The 25,400-nt window shown below is 38.3% G+C and overlaps 1 protein-coding gene across 2 annotated transcripts in view; it reads left to right on the top strand.

Annotated features, from left to right (window-relative positions):
• The window catches only part of LOC131107250 (contactin-4-like), a 122,242-nt gene that overhangs the window by 16,257 nt on the left and 80,585 nt on the right, over positions 1-25,400 (top strand). For both annotated transcript variants that reach the window (XM_058057228.1, XM_058057146.1), the window contains exons 3-5: positions 13,863-13,995; positions 17,833-18,008; positions 23,427-23,522. In XM_058057228.1, the coding sequence (XP_057913211.1) occupies positions 13,863-13,995; positions 17,833-18,008; positions 23,427-23,522 (405 nt within the window). The remainder of the gene's footprint in view (positions 1-13,862; positions 13,996-17,832; positions 18,009-23,426; positions 23,523-25,400) is intronic.

The raw sequence follows: 25,400 nt of genomic DNA, 5'->3' as shown, positions 1-25,400 counted from the left end.
TAGTTTGTTTGGAAAAAAGAGATGTTTAATGTCCTTTTTGTGTTAATGCATCAGCAGTAGGAAACAAATAAGCACACACACACACAACAAATGCAACAGAGCAACATTGGGTTATACTACTCATTCCTGACCTACAATACCGCTTGCACAGTTATTTACCTCCGTTTCTGTGCACCTCATTTGAGGAGGCGAGAATCCCGTAATCCCTTTCACACAACTGCAACCATCAACTTGTCCTGGAAATTGTGATGGACAACAAACACCTCATCCATCCCATTTTCTATACAATACGTATCGTATCCTGTTCAAGGTTGTCTGTGTGAGCTGTAGTCAATCCCAGCTGACTTCGGGCCAGAGGTGGAGTAAGCTCTGCAATGGCCGCCAGTCAGTCACAGGGCACATATCGACAAACCATTCACAATCACACCTGAGCAACGTCAAGTCTGTGGGAATAAACCCATGCATTCATGGAACGGGAACAGAGATGCCAGATGAGATTCGAACCAGAAACATTTTTAATTGAAGTTTATGCGAGTATTCCTACAGTATTCCTACGTACATTGATGTTCCCCAACATTTAATGAAACCGTGTATTCATGGCGGCGGTTCTGTAAGCAGCATAGCAGGAACACCGGGGCGGGAACAGAGGCCTACTGATGAGCCACACACATACAGTAGCTTGGGGAAGTGTGCAGTCATTTAGCCATGTGTCACCCCAACACTGGACAGGCGGATTGAATCATAGGCTGCCCTAAGCAGGACACGGTGTGTACCATTGAAAGCCCTGAACCTCGAGCCATCATAAACAGGAAAATAGGACAAATTGCCAAGGTCATGGCAGAGGGTAACAGACACAATACTCTGAATACTCAAGTCATAATGAGCATTTTAGCTCTGTGTCCACAGTAACAAGCTTGAGAAGGCTCTAATCTTGAACATGGGTGTAGTGGTACACATGACCCGCTTCTTTCATTTTGAGGCTTTTAGGTTTAGTCCAGGGGTGCTCACACTTTTTCAGCATGCGAGCTACTTTTAAAATGACCGAGTCAAAATGATCTACCCACTACAAAAATGCAAAACATCTATTTATTTTCAAATGTATTGAGGATTATTTGTACGTACAATGTATGTTGATGTACCTTACATAACCAAATGAGCCAATATTGCAAAACACACATAATTAACAGTTAACATTTTTTGTAATTACCTCCACATTACTCCCCATTTCCCTTCTTTGGTACTGCGATGGTGGAATGGCATATGAGGCAAACGCACTTCGAAAAAGACATTGTGGAAAAAAAGTCCACCTCCCATTCCGTATGGAAGTGATATGTTTTTGCCTTTTTACTTGGTCCAGTTTTTGCCTTTTTACTTGGTCCAGCTCCTTCACTCATTTTAGTGACCATAAACTTTAGCGAGGGCTTGAAATCTGACGCAATTCGCCGACTAGCTTAGCACTTTGCATCATTGTTTACGCATGAGCAGTGACCTAAATGTCAAAATTCAGTTGTCATCTGACTGGTTGTCCTGTATGTCAATCAAGTAACGGGGATGGATGATAGGCTGACATCGTAAGTTCTGCTGCACTTAGAGACGTTGTTTGATTTGATTGGTCGCCCGAAGGGCAACATTCAGTTGTCATCTGAATGGCTGCCCTGAATATCAATCAAGTGACGGCATTGATGCTAGGATGATATTTTTTTAATGTCACGCCGCGATCGACCAGCGATCGACCAGTACCACGATCGCGATCGACTTAATGAGCACCCCTGGTTTAGTCCATAAATGTCCTACAGAGCTAATGCAGACCTACTGCATTATAAAGTCCTAAACAGGTTTTCTATGCTCTAACTAAAAAAATGTTGCATTATTAATATTAAATGCTACTACGAAAATGAAAATATTCAATTTCTTAACAGTGAGTGTTATGAATCCTGGAAATTAATTTTCCGTGGTCAATATCGCAAGCAGCGCACGCAATAAAATCAGTAATAAGGTTTATTATGTGGTCTGTCTTTAACTGCTTGAGTACTTTTCCTCCTTCAACTAACCAAAATACAAAAGAAAAAGCTCATTAGTCATTTCAGTATATGATATAATGTGCCCTTAACAGAATGTGATTGTTTTTCTCAATTTCGCCTTTTCTCTCCGAGATATTCAACGTTATATAAGACCTTGTCTTTTTCCTTAGTAGTTAGAAGTGGTTGTGCTTCACTTATCCAATTAGTCATGTGGCAATGAGCCTTGTTTTCCAGCCAGTGATCTGGCGTTATAATCCCCTCTTGCTGAATGACTTAGTGGCCTGCTTCTTGTTCCTTGCCCACATAGCGATAAGTACGTGAGGTGCTTTGTCCCTGCACAAAACCTTAAATCTTTGATTTTATCTTCTGTTCTCTTTAGTTTCCATTACTTTTTTTCCTTCCGGAAATGTGAACGTGAATGGTTGTCTGTCAGTGTGCTTGAGTCCTGTGATTGACAGGTGACCAGCACTTGTCAACATCATCAGCGATCAGCTCCCCTTTCCAGGAAGCAGTGTAGAATTACATAGATTGGGCTAGATTTTTGCTGAAATGATGAGTCAGCATTGCAAATGTACAATATCTGTACAGGAATATGCTTTGGATTGCACATGCCCTTTCTTGACCTTGTTTGGCTTTAGCTTAGCTTTAGGTTTGTCATGATAATCAATACATCAATGAATTACTCGATATATTGACATGTGCAGGCGGGATTTAAGTGCAATTTTTGCAATTTGGGCATATTTTGTTTAATTATGTTGTTTATTTTTTTATTTAAAAGCTCTTGACTTCCAATTACAATTAAATTAAACTCTTGAGAAATTAAATTTGATTGCTTCTTATAGTATTGTCACAATTTTATGCAAAATTATTGTTACATTAATGAACACATCGTCTCAAAATGTTGACAATAATTGTGTTTATCAGAAATAATTTATTATCGTCCATCAAGATTTTGATCAACTTTTTTATACATTGCATATCACTGCTGGTTGCATCTTTAAAATGTATGATTTGTTTTCAATTGATCCAGTATAGAAGCCATTGCAAGTACACATTGACCATCAGCACACGGCATAGTGTTGACAGGGTTGACTCAATGATTAGCTCACTGTTAGCTCGCGGTGTAGGGTGGCTGCAGGATGTCTTCATCCATAATTCATCCATCGTGCACAGCGCTGACACTAACAGATGCAATTGGAAAACAAAAAGTGCATTCAGAGAGATACATGTTTGTAAATTTAGATGATTCATCATTTAGATTAAATATAGCACTCATGAATAATCTGTAACAAACACAGAAATCGGTCTACTAAGTCAGAATTGGTATTGTCTTTGAAAACTGTACACTCTGCATGTGTAGCATTTGGCAAAGCATGAGTGCTCCTAAATGCTGCAAGAAGTACTGTCTAACATGCAATGATAAGCCGTGAATTTAGTACCTGAGACTTCAGTAGGGAGTTAAGCACCTAATCCACCACTTCACACCAACGCTTTCACTACACAAACCATCAATAATATACAAAAAAGCAATATTACAATATGTGGCGTGACAGAATCGGGAATGAATAGCATTATTTCAAAAGCAGGAAACCCACTTAACCGTCTTATCTTCCAATACATCTTCTCTAAACACTCCAAACTACAAAACGCTATTGTACAACATTGTCTGGAGCGGTTCAGAATCAATATTATATAATAACGTTACACTTTAAGAATTGCATATCACACTCACCACTAACATGATAGCACTGGTCTGGAGCACTGCTAGGAAGTGGCGAGCCAACCTTTTCCCCGACCTGAGAAAGCTAGATACCTCAGACTTGATTCACCTGTTTAGTTTTCCCGAAAAATCCACTTTGAAATGGATTTTTAAGAATGTTTGACACCAAGTAAATTTCAGCCATTGTGTGGAAAGCGCTATTGAGTCTTTGTCTTCTGTTGTTTACTTTCAGCTTGCCCAACTTTGCTTTGTTTTTCTTCGATCAGCCAATCAGAGCACGGAAAATACTGACGTTATTGTGGGCCTGTGAAGCGAATGTGAAATCGGATTAGTTAAAGAAACAGCTGATAGATTTTAAAACTCATTTTTCGACCCTTTGTATTGAGTTGTGGTGTCCTGTAGAGCAGCTACACACAATAACCCGCACAGAAAACATTTTGCAGAATCTGCACCTGTATTTCCTTTGATTTGTGCTTCCTGTTTGAATTTATTCCACCCACGACCCGCCTCTGGGCATGCCCACTCCGTTGTGATTGGTCACATGCCCAAAGTGCTTCCCAACTATGGACCATATAAGGAAGTCCGCCCTTCTGTGACATCACAAAGGGGCAGTTTTACCACACTTTTGGAAAGCGAGCGTTTTGAGCAATCCCAAATTTCTTTCAGGGCTCACTTCCAAATGCGCAAACCTCATTATCTGAAACTTTGGCATCATTTAACACAATAATAGAACATTGTAACTACATTCATAGGTCAGAAAAATGGAAAAAGCATAATAGGTCCCCTTTATGTGACATTTACCAGCATAACTGAGTCAGATGTCTCTTGGGCAGATAAGATTGACATGGCCACAAGATGGAATTTGGTTAGACAAACACGTAGACCAGGGGTGGGCAAACTTTTTGACTCGCGGGCCGCATTGATACGACAAAATTTACGGGGGGGGGGGGGGGGGGCAGACTATATATTTTACACGTAACAGTCCACCTGGTATTATTGTATCTGTAAAATTGTCATGCAATCTGCTATTATTATTTATTATTTTATATTTATATTTAAATATTTTAAAAATAATAAAATATTATAATAATTACAATAAAATTAAAATAATAATTATTATATTATTATTATGTAAAATATGCAAATATAACAATAATATTATATATAATTAATATAATAATTAGCATTAATATAATAATTATAATAATCATAATAGTTCTAATAATAATTATAATAATCTAATAATAATAATTATTATTATTATTATTATGTGCTTGTGTCCCTTTTTCAGGAGTACTTTGTAAACAACAGACCATGTCAAAAAACGAAATTGATACAACCATCAAAAGGTTGGCTCAGGCCATGATGCCAGGTTGTATGTTGAGTTTAAATTAAATACTTTGGAAAGATTGGGCGGGCCGTATTCAAACACTTGGCGGGCCGCATGTGGCCCCCGGGCCGTAGTTTGCCCACCCCTGACGTAGACCGACTGGATGCAGTGCAGCCAAAAGGCATGAAATAAAGATAATAGTAGTAGTACCAGTTGGGAATACATTAACACAATTTAACGGAACAAATACTACAATTTAAGTTGTAAATGTTGGTCAGTACTTCTGATGTGTTTTGGCCAGCAGAGAAAGCTTTGCTGGCCCTGACCACCCGCCAATGCCCAACTGATGCACTCATGATGTGTCTGCATAATCGTGCTCACGTCCCGTGAAGGGCATTTCTTAGGTTGATGTGCATGTCAGATGGCCTGGTATGTCAAGGTCCCCTCTCATGGCGGTGCCCCGATCTCTTCAGGCCATTTTACACTGACAGGATGAACATTGACCTCTGTCATTCCACCGGGTGAGCAGCCTGGGGTACGCCTGCCAGAGTCAGACCACCTGAGCCACGCTGCCAGCTGGGCAGACCCCATGGCCCCAGGTGCATAAGGCTGTAGTCAATAGCACCTCCATTTGTGTTGACTTCATTATGTCCTTATGTAGAAACATAAGTGTTTTTTTTTTTTTTTGCAAAACAGTTAACCAACTTCATATTTTGTTTACTGTACCCGCTACAGTTATGCAATTTGACCCATCAGCTTATTAACAATTTTCCCCCAGCTTATTAATGCTTTCATTCAGGTTGAGGTCTTGTTGATGGCAGCATTAGTGAGAGCTCAGGTGTTGTTGATAAAATTGAAGCGTATGTCTCACTGATGTCTGTAGGTGCACTCACCTGTTCTTCCTCAGGAGAAGCAATTATGTTGAGGAGGGTAGGGGCAAAAGACATCCCCAGATGGCCTCCCTGTCGAGCCCCGGCTAATTGGCGGTGTTAGGGATTCAGAGCAGGTTGAAGAGAAAGGCCTGTTCTCTTGCTTTTCCACTGGCCCTACATCTTTGTTTGTCTTTGATTTGCTTTGTCAACTCTTCCTTTTGATATGCATATCAATGCATGTTTTATTCATATTTACTTGGAATAAAATCAGCTGAAATCACCTTGTTGTTGAGTATGAGCACAAGTAATGCATGCCACGCCATGTGCATGTGTGGATTCAGTCTGTATTTCAAAGCTACTTTTGTGACAATGCTTCTCTCTTTCGAGCTCTCGGCTGTCCCAAAGAAATGAAAGATTAATGTGACTGTCACTCGACGTGTGCACAACAAGAAGGGTAGTACTTCCCACACTATTAAAGCTGATTTGCAACAGCTTGTGGACTTATTTTAATGAGAGGGGAATGCTAATTGAGGGACTTTAAAAGCACATCGGCGGGACTGTTTGCAGCACTTTAAGGTATGACAGGAAACAAGAGACTGGGCATCCTCCCAAAGGGCTCAAATGCCTTTTTAACTAGTGCGACAGATCTCTATTCGCCAATATGTTTGGACATTAACTTTGAAGATCATTTTGGCCAAACTTTAGGCATGGGCAATGTCAGCGATGGTGTGTTTTGGTTCAGTTCCCGGTTTCTCACTGATGGTCAAATTGCTTGTCTGTACAGGGTGGGCGCTTTGATTGACTGGTGACCAGTCTGCACATTCATGATTCAGCATTCAGTGATTTTCCATCTTCGCTCATTAGCCACGTTTACATGAGGAGTTTTTCTCTTTCCGAATTGAATCTTTCCGAATGGCCTTTCCGAAAGCAATGGTATACATGGAAAGGAATATTCCAATCGCGTGTCTACATGCGACGCTATAATCAACCAGAATAGTCAATGGGGCATGCACAGTAAAACGTAAACACAAACATCACGTGATACCGACTTCTTCGAGTTTTTTTTTTTCACTTGTTGGAATAACTCCGTATTTCCAGTTTTTCGTTTGTCCAGTCTTGAAATTTAGTTTGAATCAAAAACAGACTTTCCACAGCAGTCCAGTGCCGATTGCTCGCCTCCATTTTTTTAAATCGAACAACGTCTCGAGCTGCATGTTACGTCATATCTCAGCATTCGCTGAAAGAACGCACCCGGGAACAGGAAAAGATAAAGTTCAATCTTGCTAATATTTTATAATTAAGCTCGGCACATGTTTTATATAGATATGTATTTTCTTTTTTAATAAAACCGGACTTGTGAATGGCGTATAGAAGGGTTTAGATTGTGTTCCACAGATGGCGCTTATGTACACGAAAGCTGCTTGCCAACCGCCAATAAACAACAGAAGAAGAAAAACACCACAAAGAAACTGGGAACGCAGTCTGAGCGGGTACAAGATACCTCAATCGGATTGGGGAAAGGAATATTCCACCCCCCGTAAATCCGATTATATATTCATTCGGATTGGCACTTTTCTTTCGGAATGAGGTGTATACAAAGGTTACATTCTTTCCATTTGAGCAAATAACCCGAATGGAATTGAAATATTTGGGTCCATGTATACGTGGCTATTGACACGCGTATACAGCTATCTGGCGTTCATGTTGTTTTCACCTCAAAATACACGATACACAAGGAAAACATATCCTACCCAATCTGAAACTGAGACATTCAGTGCTATTTAAATTAAATAAGTTGAATAAGTAATGCAGAATGACACATCTGGGCACATGGTCCAATACATTTGATCACATGACTAAAATAGCTGGGTTCATTTACAATGAGGATCCATTCCAGATGTTAACATCTGAAAAGTTGCTGTCTGGTCTCATATACCAAATGATAACTGGCATAGGTTAATTAGGTCCACTGTGTGGAATTGTTTATCGGTTATTTGCATGTCGAAGCAGCAGAAACAAAATTGGGCTGTTAGCACAGGGCTCTACGTTAAAAACAAAAATGACTTGCCCATGGGGAATCCTTAAGGTGAGAACTACTTGCCCGAACTTGCCCCATGTAAAATGTAAAAGTAAAAGTAATGTAAAAGTGCCATAATGATATCATATATCAATATATGCTGATAATTCATCAGATAATAGTACTGATGCATTGTATTTGGAGGAATGTCTAAAAATTTGTGGAGATGTATTTAACATACATCTACACAAATTTTCAGACATGCTACCTTACACATCGTAGTCGTAGTAAGCAGTGATATTTATAAGTTGTGCACCACAATGAAACATTATTGAATAGACACATTTGTGTACTAGTAAAGTGTTTTTAATCCAGAAAAAAAGCTCAATGGTCAAACAATAATTTGTGAAGCAAAGGTGAGAAAAATACACAGAGAAATTGAACTGCTAGGTTTTGTAGCTTGTGCAAAATCAGCACTTGGTATTGGATCTAATGGGTGGTGTTTCATTGTGACCACTTCAAATTGTCACAGCAATGTGATTCACTCACCTGTGCCATCATTTGATTTGCTAACCGCTAATAAAATACTTGTTTAGGAGGAACTGTTTCATCACTTTTTGCTGTTTTCCTTCAGAAGTTGTTGAAGAATTAGACGATGTTGGCAGGGACGCCATGATAGATGTTTTCCTAGTAAAACGATCGCTGATTGGTTGATCGCGAACAAGAACGGGTGTGGGTAAAACGTGGATTGTCTAAATAAACGATTCTGATTGGTCCATTTCAAGATTTGCAAGGATTGGTTTGCAAATTACCATCGGAATTACGCAGTCCGTGTTTTACCAACACCCAACAAGAACCGCTTTAAAAAAAACTCTTGGCAGTACGGCATGCTAATGTGCACTTGCCCGATGGGAATATTTACTTGCCCGAATTTTGTTTTGACTTGCCCCGGGCCATCGGTACATGGTTATTGTCGAGCCCTGTAGCAGCAGAAGTGTTGCCGCCATTTCCGCATTTTTTTACTCTAATGTGCTCACAGTATATAATCCTTTCATGGCTTTCTCAATCCCTCATCAGTCCTTTACTTTTTGTATGAATCCAAGCGCCATCAGAGATACAATAAAGAAGAGTATCACATAGTCCTGTGGGTGCGTATGCATTGAACGTATAGAACGAAGCGCTATCATGGCATTATTTCCCCGCGGCATGTCTCCTGCTGGTTGTGTTGTGCCAAGCAATTCTGCAATCACTGATGGTGTTGCATCATACGTGCTGAGACTTGTATACCTGTTTGTCGCATGTCTTGGGAATTGGTGCAAATAGGAAAAAAAGAGATGTTTGAACGATACTGTAATCAGAGGGTGAAACCTCCCAGCATGTCTCCTTACTAGTTTGTCTTTGCTGTGTTAAAGCATAACGTCTGTGATGGAACTGCAGTAAACATCAGCGCTAGCCTCCTCATTTGCCATGCACTGTGGATTTATAGCATGGCGTATGATGTTGGCAGAAGAACACTGATAGACAGTGAACTACACACAAAGTCTGGCAGCAATGGTTTTTGTTTGTTCCAAACAACAATGCTCATTGGAATTACCCAATTATATTGCTAGGTTTGTGTACTGCATACACAAATACTAGTTTTTGGAATACTAATTACATCACGCGAGGACAAGTTTAATTTGTTGACCAAATTGTCCATGTTTGAAAATAAGCATCTTAACAAGATACTACACATTCAATTTAAACTGGTTTAATCTTTGAATATCAATTTTTAATGGACAAAAATGTCATCTCCAGCCAGTTGCAAAGGTTCTGTTATGGGTTCTCATAGTGACACAATCACTGAGACAAGGTAAGATTCACACTGTTAAGACAGTAAAGATATGAATGGTTACCAATGCTGTTAATATTCCGCCTTATGACTAAAAAACATAAGCAAACGCAACAAGCATGATCATTTCACAGTACTTCGTAGTCCCATTTATTTATTTCATTTAATTAACTGAAAATATATGTATATAAAAAAAAATAAATGAACTGAAAAAAAAATATATATATATGCCGTTCCGTGAAAAAAGACCCACATCACACCGGTCCGTGGTGCAAAAAAAGGTTGGGGACCCCTTACCTTTTCTTAACATTTCTGATACTTTGTTGTAAAATCGGATTACCTTCTTTTGAAATAAGACAAATAAATAAGACGAATGTATTGAATCATTCAGCAGAGCATAAAAATATATTTTTGGGATTCGACTTTGCTAAATCTAGCAATCTCACTCTTGCTGGTGGTGCTGTCAAAAAAAGTAGCAGCTTTTCCTCTCCGTGGAAGAATGCAGTGACATGTGTCTTCCAGCTAACTTACGCCCCCAAGCCTTCAGGTTGAGGGGAGTACTGACAAGCGCCTCCCCTGTGACATTTTTATGGATTTAATTGTCTGACTAGCAAGAATGAATATGTCACACTTACATTACACAGGCTGTGTAATGCTTCTGTAGGATTCTATGGAATATTGTATTATTGGTTGCATGCCAACAAACACAAACGTTGAGTCTAATCTAGTCTAAGTTTCTGCTCTGTATAAAATGCAAAATGCAAAATTCAGCGATTTTTACTTCAAAAAAATTTGAGAAGTTTTTCAATCAAAAGAAAATACAATTCAATGGTCACGTATGTGTTTTTTTTTTTATTTTTAATCCTGACAGGTGAAGCAGAACCTTCAACGGTCAGGGGGTGTGGGTGAGGCTTTACCTCCCCTGACCATACGTCACCCGTTTGCGTATAGCTTTACATATTTGAGGTGTAAAAATAAATACATAAATAATGTAGGCAGAGTCCCTACGGTGCTAACCTGCTGGTTTGAGCTGACGTTTTTTTTTCCTGCTGAGGGAAATGCAAATGAGCAATGTTGTTACAGTGAGAACAAAAAAAAAAAAAAAATCAGCCTGTCGCAGATGTGTGAGGAAGCCTGGTGCCAGCACCTGTGTATGTTACAGTTAGGATTGAACAGCGACCTACTTCCTTCTTTTTAACAAGAATTTAGTACACCTACATGTTGAAAGATCCTCTTGTGATGTGCATGAAAAGGAAGTGCCCTGCAGGAACAAAGCCGGGGTCACTCATGAACTTTGGATGTAAATGATGAATTCATTATACATCATTTGGAACCTTTAATGCATTCATAATGGAGAAAAATGCAATAAGTTTGTGTTATTTGTTTGTGGTTTACCATTAAACCCCATCTTAAGGGGGTGCTGGACAGGGTGGTATGAGCTGAGGGCAAATGGGGCCACGTATGGATTGCATATGAAGTCAGTTTGTGTACAAAAAAAATGCTATTGCCAGCATATTTACTATCAGCATCCCCCATCTATCCTCTCCCATAATGAACAGTCTTTCCCAAACCTGGGGGTCCCAAGACAGTTTTTTTGAGATCTCGGACTATCGGAGTCAAATTCACACAATTATGATGGAAAATTATTCCAACCCGTTCTGATTTTTTAAGTTATATTTTTCGTCACGAAGATGAACACCGCTGGATCTTTGCTAAGTTTATTTTAACAGAGAGCAGCAGAATGTCAATCACATAAAATAAAGGTTATAAATTAATTTGTATCTGCTGGAGTGAAATGTGACTCAGGGCTGATCAGATAATCCCCCCCCCACTCCCTCTCGGCTTTGGAATGGAAAAGAGCTCTAAAAAAAGAGCTAGGAATAACAATAATATGACTTTTTCATTGAATAAAGTACATTCATATTATAGATGAGAATTAATGGATCACCTTGCCTGTTTTCAACAGCTATTGTTTACCATTTTGGTCTCGTTTTTTCCCCACAATGATGGGGGTGGGAGGGGGGAATACAGGACACAGCTTGTTTCTGCAATTGCTTTGGACATGCCACTGACTTGCATCATTTTCCACTTAAAAAAAACACAGCTTTTGTATGAAAAGGCTAACCAAGAATAACTAATTCAGTTGGGTTTTAAAGGAAAACCATCAATCCTTATGTGAGACGTGAACACAGTACTAAAGATATATATTCTGCCCAGAAAGCCTGCTATGAAAACTTCCAAGACCATGTAGTAACAGGCACATTCACGATAACATGTAATAATTATGTATTTTAGTCATTTTAAGCATTAACGGAACTTACTTCCTGGGCTCATTGATTTTCACATAGCAGCACAGAAAGGAACACAACATTAAAGTGTTAACTTTCTACACAAAAACCCAGTAGCGGTGGCGGCAGCTCCAATATGTATATGTGTGATGAAACCAGTCGCTAACCAGCTAGAACAGGGGTGGGCAAACTTTTTGACTCGCGGGCCGCATTGATATGACAAAATTTACGGGGGGGGGGGGGCTATATATTTTACACGTAACAGTCCACCTGGTATTATTGTATCTGTAAAATTGTCATGCAATCTGCTATTATTATTTATTATTTTATATTTATATTTAAATATTTTAAAAATAATAAAATATTATAATAATTACAATAAAATTAAAATAATTATTATTATATTATTATTATGTAAAATATGCAAATATGACAATAATATTATATATAATTAATATAATAATTAGCATTAATATAATAATTATAATAATCATAATAGTTCTAATAATAATTATAATAATCTAATAATAATAATAATTATTATTATTATTATTATTATGTGCTTGTGTCCCTTTTTTCAGGAGCACTTTGTAAACAACAGACCATGTCAAAAAACGAAATTGATACAACCATCAAAAGGTTGGCTCAGGCCATGATGCCAGGTTGTATGTTGAGTTTAAATGAAATACTTTGGAAAGATTGGGCGGGCCGTATTCAAACACTTGGCGGGCCGGATGTGGCCCCCGGGCCGTAGTTTGCCCACCCCTGAGCTAGAAGGTAGCCGGTGCGATGTGGTGAGATGTCACTACACCAGTAACAGTTCTTTGACGTAAGAACGTGAATAGCAACAATAATAAGGATCGACTGACCCGATATATCGAGCCGATATTTGAGTTCTTTACTTGAATCGGTATCGGCCAATACGCGCGTGGGTTCGCCGATATATGTTTTCACCGCTTGATTTAAAACTTGAGACCTGCAATATTTGTTATCATTGTAATTTTTTCATATAAATTGAGGAAGCAAAAGCAGTATCGGTCACAAATATCGGCCCAAGCAAAATCGGCTCAGGGTGATGGAAAAAAATCATCATCGGCCAGAAAAAAAACATATCGGTCGATCCCTAAACAATAATAATAACAATGTCGCTGCATCTTAGTTAATATGCACGTCACATTTAGTTGGTGGTGGTTTTTGGAGATGCCAATACATCCCGTATCTTTAGAATGCACAAAAAGGAGAAAAACCTGTGAGTTCTTGTCTCACATAAGGACTGTAAAGTAAAGTGAAACGTATTTAAAAGCAAGTGACTTCTGCATATTCCAGACACACATTATGCAAAACCTGGCAACCTTGTCCAAACCAAACAAATTCACAACCAACACATTTTGGCCAATCGAATCTGTCCTTCAGAAGCACTCAAATGTAGAAGTCAACTCTCACATCCTCCCTCCCTTGAGAAGAGATGCCAACGTATGATAATATCATCACTGACCAACATAAATCATCGCTAAAGACCACACTCTGAGTTTGCACACATTGTGTGCAATGTGTTGGAAAGACGACGACTGACAATCACTTCAAGCGCAAAACACGTGTAATGGCTACCACTCATTGTCGAGGCTGTTTCATTCAGTGAGAGCCTTTGTTTACTGCATATTTGACTAGAAATACATGTTACTCCACAGCCTAAAATGTTATTATTTTGAGGTTACATTAACTCCATGTACATTGTCTGACTTGTTGTGTATTTATTTTTATTTTTTTTGTATTTGTCTTTCAGTGAGCACGGTCCTGCAGAGTCCCGTCTTCACCAAGCAGCCTGGCAGCATCGTGTACCCCGTGGAATCTCTGGAGAAAAACAGAGAGGTCGTGTTCAGCTGTGAAGCACAGGCAAGCCCATCTCCAGTCTATCGGTGAGTGTGCGAATGCTCGGCTTTATTTATCCTCGACTGCCAGACGCAACCCGACAGCCAAAGCGATCTGCTTCAGCCCCTTAAAATGTTTTTGAGCCCCCCTAAATAATTTAAAAAAATAAAAAAAAAATTTAAAAATAAAAAAATAAAAAAAAATAATATTTTATATAATAATTTTTTACAATTTTTTATTTATTTATTTTTTTTTACAAAAAAAATCTCTGACAAATAAGCAGGTGTAGCAGGTTAATAAGCAAGCCAATAAGCAGGCTAATACTAGCCTACTACTACTACTACTAGTAGTAGTAGTAGTAATAATCAGAAGAAGAATAATGATGATAGTAATAATAATAGGCTAGTTAATAATATAATAATGATTATTATATCATTGATCACTGTCCACTGGACAGAATGGTTGCAGAGCTTAAGCAGCGGTTTTGCAGTGTAGATTGTGTGTACTTGTGTACATTTAATGGTGGCCTAAAACAATTGAGTATCTCTACTAAATCTGTCCAAAAGTGGGAAATTTATATCCCGGTTCTTGTTCAATATTTGATTTTTGGATTTTTTTGAATGTCTACTACATTAATTCATATGCTGTGCATCTCCAGGGAGCTAAGCCCCCCCTGTCCTCAGAATCTAGTAACGCCCCTGACAGGAACTCTTTGTCAAATCCAACTTTGTTTGAGTCAAGTGTGCACAAAGTACAGCTAAATCGAAATTAAAAAAAAAAAATCGGTATCAGCTTCCTATTAGTATCAGTTTGAAAAAAAATGTGCATCTTTAATGAAAACCGTATAACACCAATCCACCTGGCCACAGTAAATTATTCATATTTTAATGACGTTTATGTTGTTTGTTTAATACAAATCAAGGCATCGGGGTTAACAAAACAAACAGTATCGAGCCTAATACGGCAGGTGGTGTGGTATTTATGATCCCGCATACATGGCGTGGTACGTGATTACATAAAGCAGGTGGAGCTGCTGTTGAGGTCGGCTTGCCAGCATAAATCACCTTAAATGGAGTTATTAGATAACATAGCTTACCCTGCTTGATATACTCAATGTTATGACACACTACAAGGACCTCATCGCTTTAAATAACCTGGCGTTAGACGATGCCAATTTTGATTTAAACTGGAATACAATAAGTTTTACACTTTTCAAACACACTTTCCAGCTAATTGTCTTTTAATCGCAAAGACACAGAGGCACTCTTCAAAGGATTCTCATTGTCTGGTAATTAAGATAGAAGAAAAAGCTTTGACTAATATGAGCGATATAGTTTTGTTCCAAAAATTCTCAGTCAAATGATCTCAAATTTTAATGAGCTGTGTAAAAAACTTAGAGTTTAATGTTTATTTTTTTTGTTCTAATCAGTCTTATGTTCAGGGTCTCAAGGTTTATTCATGCAAACCAGCAGGGTATTGATGCAAACTCTAATGAGATACACTCTAACATTGCTTTGGACGCTCAGTCACTGGATCAAAATAACGTTTTTGCCAATGCAAAAAAAGAACACCACGACGTTCTAGCACAGGGGTGGGCAAACTACGGCCCGGAGGCCACATCCGGCCCGCCAAGTGTTTGAATACGGCCCGCCCAATCTTTCAAAAGTATTTAATTTAAACTCAACATACAACCTGGCATCATGGCCTGAGCCAACCTTTTGATGGTTGTATCAATTTCGTTGTTTGACATGGTCTGTTGTTTACAAAGTGCTCCTGAAAAAAGAGACACAAGCACATAATAATAATAAAAATGTAAATAATAATTATTATATTATTATTATAACTATTATGATTATTATATGTATTATATTGATGCTAATTATTATATTAATTATATATAATAATATTGTTATATTTGCATATTTTACATAATAATAATATAATAATTATTATTTTAATTTTATTTAAATTATTATAATATTTTATTATTTTTAAAATATTTAAATATAAATATAAAATAATAAATAATAATAGCAGATTGCATGACAATTTTACAGATACAATAACACCAGGTGGACTGTTACGTGTAAAATATATAGTCTGCCCCCCCCCCCCCCCGGAAATTTTGTTATATCAATGCGGCCCGCGAGTCAAAAAGTTTGCCCACCCCTGTTCTAGCATATGTTCAATACCCAGAATAGTGCTTTAAGAGAACAGATTGAACACTAAAATGTCAGAGCATTCCTAATTTGCATTATTTCTTATGGGAAAAATGTATCTTATTGGCGTCCGATTCCTTCTGAAACATATTTTGCTTTAAAGTCTGTGAACTCTAAACTAAAAGAGTGATAACAGATAAACCATGAACTGGGGCTTCAATAGGATGAACACAGAAGGATTGAAGCAATGAGGCAAGGATCCTGCAGAGGATTTGAAGTGAGAGCTTCCGGAATCACCTTTGTTGCCTTATGTCTTGGTTGCGCCTCGCTGGCCAATCCAGGACCGGAAAGGTAAACCCTGGGGCGTACGTAGTATACGGGAGTTATGATGCTAATACTAATTTAATAGTGATCAATGAAGTACTTCATGGTTAATGAAATATGAAGAGGGGTCATCTTATATTCGGGTTAAAGCAGTAATTAAGACTAAAGAAAGATATTTTCACTATTGTCATTTTCAAAAAGGAAAAACATCTTCAAAAGATCTTTGGAGCGCCATCGACTCCTTATCTGCCCATTCCTCTTGGAAAAAGCAAAACGCCCCCCTCTCACCCATCCCATGGGACACACAAACACACACACACACACACACACAAAGAAAGAAGAAAAACAATCTTTTGTTTGTTCTATTTTGGTTGTGTGTGAATTGTCGCAGTACTGCTGTGAGAAAACAGCCACCATTCCTCAGGCGCCTTCATATTTTGTGTTGTAATCCGTCTCTGGAGATTCATGGCCGTGAAAGACTATTGTGTCACGCGTGTTCTCAATTAAAAGACATGTGTGTGGTAAGTTCAACAGTTTGACGTGGAAATCAACTTCGACTGATGTGAAATGATGATTCAGTACAGATTCACATTCCAACAATAAATCAATTGTTGGGCCAAATTAATATCAAGCAGTTAGTGCTTTGGGCCACAACATGTCAGAAATTGGGCTGATTTGCCAAGTCAAAGCTATCTTGTTTTGTCGAAGCAGTAATTAGATATGCGGGGTTGCATGTGTAAAAATATATTTTTAAATTATATTAAATAAATTTTATCCAAACCCAACACCGGCAAAACGTAAGAAGATGTTGGCCGTACGGAAGACACATGAAGGACTTGTTTGCGAAAAATACAGTAAGTAGGAGGAGCCTAGACAAAAGCCTAGACTTTACAAAAAAATTCAAATTTATATTTCCAATTTGTATTCATACAGCATAACGATTAATCGAACACCAAAATGTTGATCATATGGATAATCGATTAAACATCAATTTTTTGATTAATTGCTGCAGCGCTATTGTGTATTACGCTCCATCAATAACACTTATTTAAAATCACACAATTTCTCTCCCATCTGTTGATTTAAATACGGTGCATCAATGCAAAGCAATTGCAGAATCTGTCGCCATTTAAAGTTAATTACACTCTTTGCTGATGATTTACAAGAATAAACATCGTGACGGTCTTTGCTGTCTGGAAAGATGGATGATCTGCAAGCTATTTTCTGGAAGACAAGTCACTGCCACCAGTGGTTCGCTGCTGCTGGGATTAACAGCTGGAGGGGGACAAATTATGGCCACCCTCACCCCAGACAAATGGCATTCTCCGCTCGTCATTTGCAAAGCACCGTCCGTCCGCCAATAAATGATTTCATGTTTCTGTCTTTTCTCTTTTTCTGTAGATGGAAACTTAACGGCACGGAACTCAGTCCCAAGTCTGGATCTCACTACAGCTTATCCGGAGGCAATCTCAGAATCAGTCATCTGAGCAAAGAACAGGATGCCGGAACGTATCAGTGCCTTGCTTCCAATGCTTTCGGGACCATCGTAAGCCGAGAGGCCAGTCTAACATTCGCATGTGAGTTTTAATTCTTGCTCTTTCCTGAGTGGATTTCTGGAAGTAGCTAAAAATATGCTGTCATAGCATAAAATCCATTGGAGTTAACACAACAGATCCCGCAGATCAAAACCAAATCCGCAAGACACACCACAGCAGGTAATTAGTGCTGTGGTCAGGTACGCGTGGCAGAGTCTTAGACATGTCGGAGTTGCACCATCATACTCAAAAATCAGTTGGTCTCAGGCGTGGAATCAATGTTGTTTTTGTGATTTCGGATCGTTCAAAGATCCAGACGGGGGACTTTCGTCATGAGGAATCCCCTCCGCATTATGTACACATTGCCATCTGCACGTTTGACGCCCCTGCACAACCTGCTGCCAAATTCCACACTATTATTGCTGTAGTATCTGTCAAGCTGTGCGACAGGTTGCACGAGGATGCACGACTCCCCGCCTCACGCCTCTGCCCTCAACGTAATCAGACTTTAGTGAGATTTCAGCGATGGAGAGAATAATCGTACCAACAAAAAAGATGCGTAGTATTTATTGCGTGAAGATTTTTAATCACACTTAGATTTCAAATTTTGTCGCTTATTTAAATCAATAAATAGTATTTTGTCGGGCTTAGTATCTGATACTAAATTACACGGCAATACTTAATGAGAACGGCCGCATTTCTTAATATTCCTTGAGGAAGAAGAAGTCAATAAGTGCTCTGTGTTCCAATTATTGGACAGCCGTAAATGATGACATTAGCGAGTGAGTGATGGTCTGCTCCGATTACATTTTGAGGTTTGGTCGTTTGGGGATTGATTCTCGAGTTCCGAATACGGCCGGTGACGTATTGGTAGCCTCGTCCACACATTTTTGATTCTGTTGGTGAATTTCCACAATGACCGTGACAGTTTCATCAATTGCTAGGCTCTGACCTTGGCAGCCTTCAGCATCGAGTGCATCTACGGCCCGGCGTCATCCGTCTTCTTTTTTACTCTTGGTATAGCTTAACTAACTGCGCCGCATGATTGAATGCTGAAGAGAATAATTTAAAGGGCAACTGCGATTACAGGACAATGTCATGCCATCCTTTGTAGAGATTTAAGAGAACAAAAAATAAAAATTTTATACAGCCTAACAGATGTTCTCTCTTTCGGTGGCGCGCTCGTCACATACACACTTGCAAGCTTTCTGTAAAAAAAATAATGTCTCAGGACTGATCCTATTTATCTCTATTAAAGATGACCTTTTTGGTTCGAAATTAGCTTTCCATCTAATTTGGCTTTGATTAGACAGAAGACATACTTACTTATCTAATAAACCCTCAGGTCATTAAATCTGTCAGGTACAAAATGGAAGCAATCATTTACAACTCTAAATGTACACGATCTATTTGAGAGGTGGTTAAGGCTTCATATTTCCCATCTGCAGCCATTTAAGGTGGCCATTTTGATGGCGTCGGACATTGTTTATTTCTGTCGGTGCTATGCATCTATGTAGGTATTGCTTTGGTTGGATTATTATTTTAGTCATTAAAGCTGTACAATTGAATGAGATTATGCTTTGTTATTTAGGATGAACTTGTCATAGTCAAAGGAAGGAAATCCACTAGGGGGTGTTCAAACTTTTTCCACCAAGGGCCACACACTGAAAAATAAAAAGATGCAAGGGCCACTTTTGGTATTTTTTTATAAAAACACATGCAAATATGCTAAAAAGTTACATATATCAAATAATAATAATAATAAATAATAATATTTTTAAATAAATAATAATAATATTCAAAATAAAAAATATCTCAGCTTTGTGTTATAGGTGAAAAAAATAATATTATTGTTGTTATTATTATTAGTATTACATTATCATGAATAAGTTTGATCTTTGCTCATTTTTTTTCCATGTTTTGCTTTTTTAAATTGTTTTGTTCAGTTTTCCTGATAAAAATGTTCTTTTTGTACCATATTATTTTTCATGGTTTGGCTGGTCCTTTAACTCCTGTGCCACTGAAAATGTACAATGTCCGAGCATGGTTAAAGTGGGATTAAAATGTTATGCAGCTATTAATGAGACTAGAGTTACATTTTCCGACATTAGCGTGATTTAAATGTATTAATACATTAATATATGCAAATATATACAATCATGCTCTGTCATTTATCTTACTCTTACTAAAATACAGTAAAAAATGTCATATTTCAGACATAGTTGAATATGGTGATTATTCATGATTAATTAATTTGAAAACTGTGATTAATTCAGCCCTACTTATACGCCCATAATGATGTACTATGTAAAAGCATAAACATACTATTTGGTAAAATAGTGGAGTTTTGTGGAGAACCTACGTATGTGTGTCTACATGCACTACAACGCCTCCAAGGTTATTCTTTGAAATTGGCTGGTCTCCAAATTGTTTGGCCTCTTCTTCTCAGTGTCACAAACTTTTGATGGATGATGCTACTCACCAGGGTTGAGGCTGTCCACCTCCTGAGGCTCGGATAACTTATGGGCGCTTCTACTCGATACTTGCCTGCCCTTGATTACTGTGTCAATCGATTCGAACTACCGATTATGTAAAGCGGCGTACCAATAATTCATACCAATGTGAAGTTGCGTATTCATTATGGCAAGAATAATGTGGCATTAGAAGATGGGAGCAGTTGGGCGAACCTCAAAACAGGCTGTTTGTGCTCCAGATTATTAGTTTTTGTTGTTGTTTTTGCTGTTCTTTTAGAAAAGTATAGCAGCTGCGAAATAGCGTTGAACTTGTACTTACTGTATACAGTTTTTCAGTTGTATTCAAGACTATTTCATATGTATTAATTAATTATTTTATTTTATTTATTATATATATTAAATTTTATTTTATTTTATTTTATTTTTTTCTGCAGTGAAACTGTGACAGTATTTAAGCCAACTCAACCTCCTTTCAAATATTTGGTTCTACATGGTTGATGAGTTCAAAATGCTAATGTTCCTTCCGGTCACGGTTTGGGAGGCCACCTAAAGTATGATGAGTAGGGCTGGTATTTAGAACACATTTCTGTCTGGAATGTGATCATCTGCCTAATCTGGAACATTATTTGTAATGTCAGAGCAGGTTTGCTGTAATTGATGCTAATGGATTAAGATGGGACATCACTTTTACTTGTTGCTTGGCCATTAATCATTGTTAGACTCTTCCTTATTGAAAATTACACTGATTCTAATGGAAAATTTGTATCAAAGTGGTTCTAATTTCTTCTTGCAAATGTAAAAAGTCACTCTGTTTTCCTTTATATTTAAATATTAATTGATGTGTTATTTGGGATTTCCTTTAGTCCTTAATTGCTTCTGAAAATCCCAGTTCCCCATTGAGTCTGAAGGTAACAGCCATGTTGGAAATTATGCTTTCAGCTAAATCCTTCTACATAATACTTCTTTTGCGCTTTCTTGGCTGGTGAGAGGCAATGGATTAGGTGGAAGGGAGCAGAGTTGTATTGTTTTTCTACGTCTGTACGCCGTCGGCATCGGCGACACTCAGCCTATCTGAATGAGGACCAAAAAGTCAGTCGCTTTAGAGAAGTACACACACCACAAATCACAAATCCTTTGATGTCAGCCAAAAAAAAAACCAAATATACTCTTCTCTGAGTAAATTCAATACCTTAGATCTTAGGTCTCTTGTTCTTGTCCACTTTGTTCTATAGACTCATTTTTGGAGAGGCTTTTATCTAACCTTCTGTCAGGCCTTTAGATGAAAGTAAGTGCACTGCTTTCAAAATGAAGGAAAAAAATACTAAAATTGGTTATAGTCTGTTTAAAATAAGCAAAAACCTATTTAAAATATAGAATCTCAAAGAAGACTAGAATATCGTACCTTAAAAGTAGTGTCTTTCCGCTAGCAGTTTTACTATGATTTATTCTATTCTTTTATTATTATTATTTATATATATCTTTATATATCTTTTTTAATTATTATTATTATTATTATTCTACTTTTGATACAAATGATTGCAAAGCACTATATAGCAAAATGCAAGTTATTATTATTATTATTATTATTATTATTATTATTATTACAATCAGATGGTGTGAATGATGGATGTCAGATCCCATTTCTGCAAAAAAAAAAGTTTATTTCAAACCTCACCCAAAAACCTGACAGGGAAGACAGTCACTCAGGTCTACCTTGGACTGGTGTTGGGCCACTCACTCAAAATAGTGCCGAAGATATTGTTTTATATGGAAAATATAGTTTTGAGAGAGCATACAATTTGTATTCACTGCAGGCATTGCCAACATAAGATGCTGCCAAAGTCATTTCCCAAAATTTGGCAGGACATCCAAAGGGCCTTCCAACTGCAGATGATGAGATCATCTATTGGTTTCCATAGAATATCCGTGCAAACATTTAGAAACCACAAGGGAATCCCCTGCTCCCTAATTTTAGCTGCCATGTATACATGAAATTAATATACGAAATATTGCACAAGATAAGTGGTAGAAAAAGTGTTTGGCTGGATGGAGATAGAACAATAGATTCTTAAAATAGAGTACGTATGGAACTTGGCTTCGGCGACCACGCACACATCCAGTCACATACTGTAGCTTGTGCTCGGAGGTGAGTACTGCATTACAAATCAGTTGCTTAATTGAGAGGTTCATCCTCTGCTCATGCCAAGAAGGAATATGTAATAATAATAAGTCAAGACATTTTTGCACCTCAGTCACATTATTATGCAGAGTGGATATGCAAATGTAATGTGTGTATTACTTAGTTTCTGACATGTGCGATCTGGAGTTTATATTAACGTGTGTGTCAAAAACCATACTGGAAATATCTTTTTAATGTTAGGTAATGGCGATTAGAATGAATGATGATGAGGAACCTTTGGAAGCTGTTGCTTTGTTTGATTATTTTCATCTCGCACAAAAGCTGTTAACATTTGCTGCTGCTGTGTGGTAGATTATTTCTGCATCTGCATCACATGCAGACGCGCTGTCCAAAATGGCGTATTGAATGTGACTTTGCAAACCACGGGGACCTTAATGCATGGAAATATCAAGAAAAAAAAAGCCCTCAAGCTCGTTTTGGCTCTCATTATGTGTCCTCACAAATGTGATAAGCTTGACATCTGCGATGACAGTTTAATTACAAATGTCCCATTAACATTGTAACAGGATTCTTTTACCGCAAGTCTATTTTGTATTCATTCAATTAACATTGTTATATTTCTTTCAACACAAAATATATACTAGTTTGCTAAACATTGTGGCTTTTAAACAGAATCGTACCAGGTGACACTTGCCATTTAATGTTGCCATCGTCTCCATGCCAGCTGTGCAGCGCTTTGTTTGACCTTGAATAAAAACAAAAGATCCCAACCTTGTGTGACAGAGTCATTGCATGTAACAGCAAGAAAACAGGACAAAGTTGGATTTGACTGATTTTCTCTTGCAGACTTGGAAAACTTCAAAACCCACAGAAGAAGCTCCGTTTCAGTCCGGGAAGGCCAAGGAGTGGTTCTACTGTGCGGACCTCCACCACATTCTGGAGGTATTTATTCATTTATTTATTTATTTATACTTAGTTTATACCTGGATGATTCCAAACCTGGCTGTTTCTGCTGTACCATAATGGTTCAATGTGACAAGGACGTTTACATGTGCAATTCTTGATCTTGAACATGATCACAGATTGTCTGTTAGCCACGTACACATGGACCCAAATATTCCAATTGCATTTGGTTTATTTGCTGAAACGGAAAAAAATTAACCTTTGTATATACCTCATTCCAAAAAAGAAAAGTGCCAATCCGAATGAACATATAATCAGATTCCGGGGGTGGAATTTTCCTTTCCCCAATCCGATTGAAGTATCGTGTACCCGCTCAAACGGAAAGTTGTCAAGGTGCGTTCTTCGTTGTCGGGTTTTTCTTCTTCTGGTGTTTATTGGGGCGGCACGGTGATCTAGTGGTTAGCACACAGACCTCACAGCTAGGAGACCAGGGTTCAATTCCACCCTCGGGCATCTCTGTGTGGAGTTTGCATGTTCTCCCCGTGCATTCGTGGGTTTTCTCCGGGTACTCCGGTTTCCTCCCACATTCCAAAAACATGCTAGGTTAATTGGTGACTCCAAATTGTTCATAGGTATGAGTGTGAGTGTGAATGGTTGTTTGTCTATATGTGCCCTGTGATTGGCTGGCCACCAGTCCAGGGTGTACCCCGCCTCACGCCCGAAGACAGCTGGGATAGGCTCCAGCGACCCTCGTGAGGAAAAGCGGTAGAAAATGAATGAATGAATGGTGTTTATTGGCGGTTGGCAAGCAGCTTTCGTGTGCATTACCGCCATCTGTGGAAAAGAATCTAAACCCTTCTATATTTTATTCACAAGTCCAGTTTTTCTTTAAAAAGAAAAGATATATGTATATAAAACATGTCCCGAGTTTAATTATAAAATATTAGCAAGATTGAAATTTGATCTTTTCCTGTTTAAATTAAAATTTATCCTGGGTTCGTTCTTTCAGCGCATGCTCAGATATGACGTAGTTTTAAAAATGGAAATCGGCACTGGACTGCTGGGGAAAGTTTGTTTTGATCCAAGTTTTGATCCAAACTAAATTTCAAGACTGGATGAACGAAAAACTGGCAATACGGAGTTCTTCCAACATGTGAAAGAAAAACTCGGGAAAGATGTTTACGTTTTACTGCACATGCCCCATTGACTATTCTGTTCGATTATAGCGGCCCATGTAGACAAGAGATTGGACTATTCCTTTCCATGTATACTATGTTTTCGGAAAAGTCATTCGGAAAGACGAAAAACCTGTCATGTAAACGTGGCTAATGTCGGTGTGAGATACCGATTGTGCCTGTGAATATTCCCAAGCTTGATCACAACCGCATTGTCCAGTTTGCCTCTCATCCGAGCAGGATTCATTAGTTCATGCTCACGCCTTGATGGGAAAGCTGGGAATGGTGCAGAATCCACAGTAGTTATTCTCTTAGGTTGCTTGGTTTCCCCGGTATAAAAATCAGTGCGTTAATCCACTGGATAGCAAACACCAGATTGTTTCTCTGTGTACGGGATATCCCGTCTTTGAGGTTGTACCCAGCTTTGTCTTTTGGTATTTCCAGCTCTAAAGTGTACTGGAATTTTGTGTTTCTGTGATTGTTCCCGATAAACGGAATGACAATTTTATTGCGTCTGCCATTCATTTCTTCGTCATCCACTCATAAGATACCGATTCTTTGGAAAACACAAACTTGGAACAGTGATGCTGCTGCTAACAGAGCTAGACAAGCTAACTGACAACTGATCAACAAGATAACCTCGCGACAAAAAGCCTCGGGGGTAACACGCGACACAATCTCCCGTCCCTGGGGAAGAGTTCCGAGACACATATATCTACAAAAAGATGGATTTAGTTGTAGA

Source organism: Doryrhamphus excisus, chromosome 1 (assembly GCF_030265055.1).
Source record: "Doryrhamphus excisus isolate RoL2022-K1 chromosome 1, RoL_Dexc_1.0, whole genome shotgun sequence".
Lineage (NCBI taxonomy): Eukaryota > Metazoa > Chordata > Actinopteri > Syngnathiformes > Syngnathidae > Doryrhamphus > Doryrhamphus excisus.
This window is presented reverse-complemented; position numbering and strand designations above follow the sequence as displayed.